Consider the following 8613-nt stretch of genomic DNA (forward strand, 5'->3'; position numbering starts at 1 on the left):
TTAAGACATTCTGGAAAAGGTCTTACAATGGAGAGAACTGGTCCAAGCCCTGAGCCCTGATATGGATCCTGATTCTGAAACTTAGACACATTTCCCTATGTTCTACAGCCTGAAGTCTTCACTTACAAAAGGAGTGTTTTTGAAGTGGAAAAGAAATTAAATAGTAAATTTTTGAAAATGCTTTCTAGAAATGAAGGAAATATAAATCCATATAAGCACTGATAATTATTGCTGCTACCAACAGAGTTCTATGATAAAATTTCTTTTTACTTTTGATTCTAATATTTTCCTCTCAAATTTCACACCAATTAAAATATGCATGTTATGCAATCGCACCTTTGTAAAAATCCAAAAGCCCACATTCTCCTTCTCCCCTTGAACTAAGCCAGTGACTCATCTCGGGGCTGATCGCCAGACCGGGTCGGCTAGGCCGACTGTCCTTCTAAGCTTTGCTTAGCTCACTGCCTGTTGGCATGAGGAACATGCTAAAAGTTTCCTCTATAAAGCATGTAATTGGAAGTATTTTCTTTTGATACCTTAAAAAATTTTTCGGCATTACTCTGTAGCAAGGTCTTAGTCACCTAAAATTTTTGCTATATGCGACATCTACCTTTCTGATCTCTGGCCCTCCCTGCAGCCTCCACTTAACATGTCCCACCACTTGCCAGTATCCTAACTGCTTAGGTGGTGCTTCTGTGTGCTTTTTTATAATTGTTACAGTGACCATTTGTCCTGGGCCTAGTGAACCTGCAGCCACAGTGCAGGAAGAACTTGCCATCTGGGGATTCACAAGAGAGAACTTGCCATTTAAAAAGACATTGTGAGTAGCTGAATGATTCAGAAAGAACGAACGTACTTTCTGCTCTAGTTAAAAGAAAAGAACTGTCCTTGAAAATGTGTATCAAAAAGCTCTCTTCATGAAACCAAAGGTATAGGTTAGCACATACACGTAGACAAATAAAGAATAACTTTATCTATTCATGTTCATAAGTTACTTCTACGAAAGTCCGCTTTTAATTGCTAATTATAAAATGTTTCCTCAAGTATATTTGAATGGTGGCTCCCTTGTAATGAAATTCTAATGCACTTTTTTTTCCCAATACATAAACCCCTAAAATACATTTAATACAAATAAATGAATGGAAACAGATTTTTTTATTATTAGATTGATAATACTCAAATTTATCTTATAATTATCATTGGTCAACTGAGTCTGATAAAGTGTGATTTTTCAAATGATGATAAATTAATTCCAGTTTAAATTTAATATTATATATTTTGATATTACATTGATTCAAATTTTATTTCTGTGCTAGTTTTTCTATAGCACATACTTCTGATTACTGATCTTATTAAAATAATTATAATGATTCAAATAATACCATGTCTCCAAATGTGACATAGCATAAGGCTGACAGTCAAACAAGGCCTCTGTTCCATTATATGTTTGACTCATGCTCTGTTATATAACTTAAAACTAATAAAAGAATTATAAAGGCTACTGAAAAAAATGAGCTGCTGATGACTAATCAAATAGAAGCAAAAGAAACAATACTCTTATACTTCCAAGCAATTTCACATTAATTATCATATAATTACTAAATATATTTTACTTATCACATTTATAAATTTTCTGATTGCCAAATCCACATATCTGTCATAAGCACTGAGTATAACTTTGCATATGCACAAAAGTGCACCCTTGTCTCTTTCCTTCCCTTCGGCTCACTGACCAGTCACGTGTAACCCTCTTTACCCTCCGCCAGTTGTCTGGTTTCTTTAATGTAATTGCAGGAGTCAGTATTTTTCTTGTCCCAAAATGTTCAAATTAGGGCTTTGCATGCTTCCCCTTTCATCTTTATTTGGAACCCAATCACACAAACTCTTTAGAGAGGAAAGACAGAGCTTACCACCACTCCTTTCCCCTCCTAACCTCCGAAAAGAAAAAGCTCTCTACCCCAATGCAGAGAATAGCTTTCAGAATTACACTGTCTTCCTTTATAGATTTATTTGACTCAGACCTACCCAGCAAGCTCTGTGTATCCAAGGACCACTAGAGTTGAATCACTGAAGAGTGCTAAGTAACAAATCCTAGCAATCGCTGACAGAGTTAGCCCTTCCTTTCCCTAACTCTAAGACTGGGCTAAGGATGCTTAGCTCATAAGATTCCTCCTAGGATTTACCTAACATAATATAGATTAGATAACATAGTAATAGGTGTTCCATATTGTGATAGCTATTGTTTTGTCAAGATTTTAAGTCAAATGAGTGTTAAGAAACTTTCTTTGCAATTCAACAAGATCATTCTTAAGTACATTTAAAGTAATAAGCAAGTGAGAGGAGCCTTGTATAAGAAAGGAAATCAATAGAAACCTGTACTTCATGGAGGAAGGCACCTGTGGGGATGAGCACTGGGTGTTATATGGAAACCAACTTGACAATAATCTATTAAAAAAAAAAAAGAAAAAGAAACCTGTGCTTCCAGATGTTAAAATATCTTTTGTGGCTGGTTGTTGAAAGCCACACCCTGCTAGCCAGGCTTTTGAAACCCTGCTCCCACTTTGTTACAGACCCTACTTCACTAAATGCAACTAAACCCACAGGGTCAAGAGTTAGAAGCACTCAGGAAACTTGATGAATAATTCCACTTACAGTAATATCTTCTAATAGAAATGGTCTCAAATACTTAAAATAGTTATAAGCGAAGTATGTTCTCTATAGGACAATTTATAACAGCATTGTCAGAAAGAATGTAAGCATCCCAAATTAGCAAAATATTAAATGATGCATGCATAGATTCATGCACTGTAATAATACTCATCCATTTTTAAATCATATATTTTAAAGAGTCTGTAATAACAAAAAGGCATAAAAAAAGAACAATACAAAATTGAAGATGCAATATGATCCCAACTGTATAAAAATATGCATAGAAACAAGGGGAAGAAGGCACCAAAATATAAAGGATGATTGTTTCTGTGTGGTGGAATTAAGGATTTTTAAAACTGATATTTTGTATCTCATGTATTTCCTGCAGTTAGCAAGCATTGTTTTAGGATGGACTACTGAACATATGTCTTAAAAATTCAAAACTTCTCCTGTAGCGAATTCTCTAGGGTAGTTGAAGGGTCTTATACCACTTGTTCAGTGTTACCTTCCAGAAACTAACAATTAGCTCTCTATTTTGAAGTTGACTTCAGAAAACCACCAAATTAAATAAGAAATAAAATATAGCTGTGTCTAATGGCTAACTTCCATAAGCATATTACTTCATATTTCAGGTCTGCATCCACCAGGAAGTGTAGAAACTTCATGACTATGCAATGCACAATAATACATTTGACCAAAATCTTAAAAAGAAAATATGTTTCCAATCCTAGCATATTCCTTACCTCTGAAATATTGCTAAATATATGCAATATGTCAGTAAACATACTAACTACCCAAATGAATTAACTTGGAAATGTAAACACTGTGTATGATTTTACTTACACAGCTTTCATTCAGGAGAACATTAGGGACAACATACTTTATAGGATTTAACAGCTGGGAAAGACTTTGGAAAGGAAAATTTTCATTGAAAAGATAAGGAAACTGAAGGCAGGGTAGGCAAGGTGTCCTCTCAAAAGGAGCAGCAAAGCATGAATAACAATGAATGTTCTGTTCCAAGGGAATATTCTGAATGGCTGAAAGGTCTGCAACACAGGCATGTCTCATGCTGAGGGACAGGCAAGCCCCTGACTGGCCTGGATTACAGTCCCCATGTGGTCATTTACCAGACATGGCAACTAGGAATGGTCACAAGCCTCACTTCTCCGCAGAGACCTGGAAAGGTCAGAAGAGCAGAAAATGTCCAGAAGACAGAGAATGTCATGTACCATAAGAGGGTTTTCCTTACGGCCAGAGAGGTCTGGCCCAGAAAGGTCTCCGGGTGGTAGCAGGGCCACTGTGTGCTCAAGATCCCTCCCTGGTTTACATGAGTGCAGAGTACACTGTGGAATTTTTGGAACTGATTTTTACAGAACAAGTGCTTGGCAACTTGTGTCATTAAATTAAATTTATTAATTATAGTCCATCAACTTCAAGTTACAATCCTTTTGATTAGCTGGAACAATTTTGGGGAGGAGAGAGGAGTGGAGGAATATCAGCACATATATGAACATTTACCTGGAATATTGGTTATCGCTAGTTGGATGCAAAAAAAAAAAAATTAGAATCAGTACCCTGATACTAAAGGCCGAAATGAAAGAGCTTAAAGGAATTAAGTGTCTTGCAGGAGTGTCTTGCAGACCTTCAGACCCGTGTAGTTTCTAGTATCTGCACCTGCATTCAGGTGGCTACAGTTCAAGGCTTTTGGCTCAGGCCAGAACCACTGCAAGTTCTGTCAATGCCACATAGCATGGGCTTGGCTTTAAAGACAATTCTTTTGCATAATGGAACGAAGGCGGGCAATCAAAACATTGAACATACAAGCAGTAAGTGTCCTTTATGCCTGTGAGCTTATGAATTTGTTTTAACCTGAGTAGGAAAAAACACAGCTGAATCTGAAACCACCGCTGCTTCCATTTCTGTTAACATAATCTGCCTCTTTTCTTCGACTCACTTCAGAGACCCCAAACGTGGCACAGCCTTACTCACAATGAGAGCGTGGTGTAGTACAAGGACTCTATTTATTTACAACAAACTGAAGGGCAGGGGACTGCAAAGATGGCAAGTGAGGGTTTGTTGATGTACTACTCAGCAAAGTTTCTGAAAGGCACTGAAACCCATAAAATAAAAGCATAGATGATAACTCACCCAAAGTGACTGGCTAAGTTCATGGAAATACAAAAGAGAAGAAGGTTTTTGATCATGATAAAGCTAGAAAACATTCCATTGTCCATTCCCAATGAGAATAATAGTTGAAGCAGATGAATTTGGAAGAATGGTGGTTCCTTTCTTCAACTTGATCTTGAAGCTGAAAGGTATACAAAGGGGAAAAGCATATAATAAGAATGTTTTTGTGTCAGCTCCTGAAATCATATCCTACTGCTAGCACGCACAATATACAAAGAAAGGAACCAGACTGTCCTTCCCCAGCACAGCTCCACAGCAGGTTGTTACCTATGTCCACTGGGCAATAAGTTGGGACATGGAAAGGAGTTACAATATGTCTTAATTTCCACTTTTACTCAGAGTGCAGACTCATTCTCCTAATTTATTTTTTCCAGGTTTTACTTTGTTTTACTTTTCAGCATATTATCAAATGACCCATTAGTCCTATTATTAGAATAAATATTTGAAGTTATCTGATCAACTGTATTTTGCATCTGTCAAATCCACAAGTGGAATCATTTTACCTTTCTGAAATATTTGCCACGCGTTCAAAGCCAGCAAGCTACTCCTTGTTCTGCAAGGTGCTGAGAGAAAGTATATGGAAAGAGGGGAAAAAAGGCACATTTAAGAAACAAAGCTTCTACAGGATCATGATAATATAAGAACTGCTTTTAAAAGAGGATTGCCACATTCTCAGCATTCTGTCCCCATAACTAAATAACTTAATAATCCCTGCATTTGGAGAAGTCTTTCGGCTCTGTGCAGGGCCCTAATTAATGAATCTGAAGTCCAGGCAGGCACAGTCCCTGGGCTCTGCAACTACCTTAGCGAAACACATATTTCTCAATATGCGCATAACGCAAATAGGTGCACACGATAGAGGAACACAGCGTGTTCAGAAGGAACATTTTCCCAAGGAGACCCCAGGCAAACTCTGGAACTGGGAAACACACAACAGGTACTTCCACCTCAGAAGCGAGGGCCCTCGTGTCAAGAAGGGCAGGGTGCCATGCGGTGGTCGCCTGGGCGCATCCTGAGGCTTGTCGCCGGACCCGGGCCAGAGTCTGGGCGGCGAGCACTCGGCGCTGCATGCGGGAAGCCCGGGCGGCGCCTCCTAATGCCCTCAGCTCTGATCCAGGACCCCCAAAGAGAGGCTCTGCTCCCACGGTCCCCTGACCGCGGCGGGGGCTTGCAGGCTCAGGTGGGCGCAGGGGCAGCATTGCGGAGCCGCAGCCTGGCCACCCCAGCGCCGGCGGCCAGGCAGCGTCGGCCTCCCGCCCTGTCCGCAGTAGCGCGCTGGGCGCCTCGGTCTCGCCGACCGTTCCCGGCTCGTTGCTGTCCCTCGCGCACTCCCCTGCTCCAGCCTCAGGTCTAAGCCTCCTCGGCGAGGAGCGTGTGCTGCAGCGGCGGCTCTGAGACCCCCGGCCTCAAGCAGCTCGCGCGACCCACCCGCGACACCCCCGAGGGTCCGCGCCCNCGCGCTGGTTTTGCCCCCGCAGTCGCCGGGGGAAAGTTTGCGCTCCAGGCTGCCCCAGGTGCCCCGCCTGCTCTCCACCTCCCCTCTCGGGCCGTGCAGTTCGAGGCTCGAGAGCCCGGAGGAGAGGGATGCGTGCCGGGCCGGGGCCGCCCTTCCTCTCACCCTCGACCGCATCTTCTTACCCCACTGCCAGGAAGGCAAGCCGTCGGCGAGGGTGCATCGTCCTCCTCCTCCGCCTCCTCCTCCGCCTGCTCTCGCCCGGCTGGCAGGAGCGGAAGGCCGGTGCGGCGTCACCGCCCCATGCTGCCAGCGCGAACTTGCCCAGTTCTCCCCGGCCGAGCAGACACGCCGCCCCGNCTGCGCCGCGCCCGAGGCCGCGCTGCCCTGCCGCAGATCGCCCCGCGCCCCCAGCGCACTCGCGCTCGCTCTCACCTCTCCTGAGCGCCACATGTCGTCTCTGGGTTTGAAGAACGTTCCTCTGCAGAGGCGCTCCGGTAGAGGCCGCCAGACTCTCACCAAATGTGCCCTCGGGCCGGCTCAGCGGAAGGGGGAGGGTCAGCGCCAGCGGCTTGGCCTGGTTTGGGATAGGCCGTATTTCTGAAGTTTCTTGATGGCTTTCAGGAACATACTGGGTATCTTCTGTAATAACCACTGTTTTCCCGTTTTTACAGAAGAACTGGGAGGGGAGTGTAAGCAAGGCTGTGAGTTTTTCTCTTCAGGTCCAATGCTGAGCACCTTCACAACCTGGGGACCTTCCTCAGTCTTCAATACACTCCTCCATGTCCTCATCTTCTCTTCAGAAAGAAAGTCCTTTATGAGGCTTCTTTTTTTCTTCTTTTTTTCGTTTTTATCTGTAATTCATTGTTACGGGAGAGAAAGCCAGAGTAAAACGGGATTAAATTAGAATTAAGCCCTTACCTACTTGCTGCACACATTTGGTTTTTTTCCTGAAGTGCTATTTCTTGACAAGAAGCCGCTTATCAATAGCAAGCGGCTGTGGGTCTGAAGCCCTGGAACAGGCCTGGAGTTCGAGCTGCGGAAGCTCGCCAAGGCGCACTCCTAGGACCCAGACACCAGTGCACTGCACCCATGCACACATGGGTTTCAATACTGGGGTTTGTGAGAGTATGTTTGTCTTTGTCTCAGTGGTGCAGAGCAGACAGTGACACTAATGACAACTGGAAGGAAATAGGGTCTCCATCAAGCAGCACTAACAAGATGGATGCAAAAGCAAGAGCATTCCTTAAATTTAAGATTGAAGCATCTTGTTCACCCAGGAGATGGATGCCTCTGGACTATGAAAACCTACAGGAGAAAATGTTCAAGATTTAAAGTTAAATTGGGGCGCCTGGGTGGCTCAGTCGGTTAAGCCTCCGACTTTGACTCAGGTCATGATCTCACAGTGTGTGAGTCTGAGCCCTGCGACAGGCTCTGTGCAATGACTGTCTTTGGATTCTCTGTCTTCCTCTCTCTCTCTCTCTCTCTCTGGCCCTTAGGCCCACTCACTCTCTGTCTCTGTCTCAAAAATAAATAAACATTTAAATAAATAAATAAGTCAAACCGCCAAAAACATGATGATATTTATACTATTGTTCTGNGCCTGCACTGTTTTAAAATAAATTAGGGGTGCCTGAGTAGCTCAGTCGGTTGGTTGGCCGACTTCGGCTCAGGTCATGATCTCACGGTTTGTGAGTTTGAGCCCCCTGTCGGACTCTGTGCTGACAGCTAGCTCAGAGCCTGGAGTCTGTATCAGATTCTCTCTCTCTCTCTCTCTCTCTCTCTCAGAAATAAACTTAAAAAAAAAAACACGTTAAAATAAATTAGAGGAGCACCTGTATGGCTCAGTCAGTTAAGTGTCTGAGTCTTGATTTTGGCTCAGGTCATGATCTCACAGTTCATTTTATCAAACCCCAGTTGGGCTATGAACTGACAGCTCGGACCCTGTTTGGGATTCTCTCTCCCTCTCTCTGCCCCTCTCCCCACTCATGTACATGGTGTGTGCTCTCTCAAAAGCAAATAAATAAACTTTATAATAAATTAGAAACAATTAAAACCCAGGTTTCAAATAAATAAATGAGTAAACAAATGAATGAATAAATAAGTACTCTAAATTTCTGGCTTTTCTTAAAAGAGAAAACATAGAAAGCAGATTTAGCAATAATAGGCATACATTCCCATCCTCTCACCCTACCCCACTCTACTTGTGGGCATGGGGTCCTTAGAACAACGTNTTACATCTAGCCTGCCCCCTTCACTTATGTTACCTGGCAACTGGAACTAACTGAGGTTTTTAAAAAGATTTATACTTTTTTATTCTGATT

General features: G+C 42.8%; 1 protein-coding gene across 2 annotated transcripts in view; it reads right to left on the bottom strand.

Moving 5' to 3' along the window:
• GABRA5 (gamma-aminobutyric acid type A receptor subunit alpha5) overlaps nt 1–6779 on the bottom strand; it is an 84659-nt gene extending 77880 nt beyond the window's left edge. Inside the window, exons 1-3 of one of the 2 annotated variants that reach the window (XM_077759287.1) lie at nt 6725–6779; nt 5340–5399; nt 4798–4957 (exon numbers count right to left, since the gene is read on the bottom strand). In XM_077759287.1, the coding sequence (XP_077615413.1) occupies nt 4798–4883 (86 nt within the window). In that variant the 5' untranslated portion in view covers nt 4884–4957; nt 5340–5399; nt 6725–6779. Of the gene's footprint in view, nt 1–4797; nt 4958–5339; nt 5400–6474; nt 6528–6724 lie in introns of those variants that run through there. The other variant, XM_077759283.1, reaches the window with a different exon arrangement.
• Between the last annotated feature and the right edge of the window lie 1834 nt (nt 6780–8613).

Source organism: Crocuta crocuta, unplaced genomic scaffold (genome assembly GCF_008692635.1).
Source record: "Crocuta crocuta isolate KB4526 unplaced genomic scaffold, BGI_CrCroc_1.0 scaffold355, whole genome shotgun sequence".
In the NCBI taxonomy this organism is placed as follows: Eukaryota; Metazoa; Chordata; class Mammalia; order Carnivora; family Hyaenidae; genus Crocuta; species Crocuta crocuta.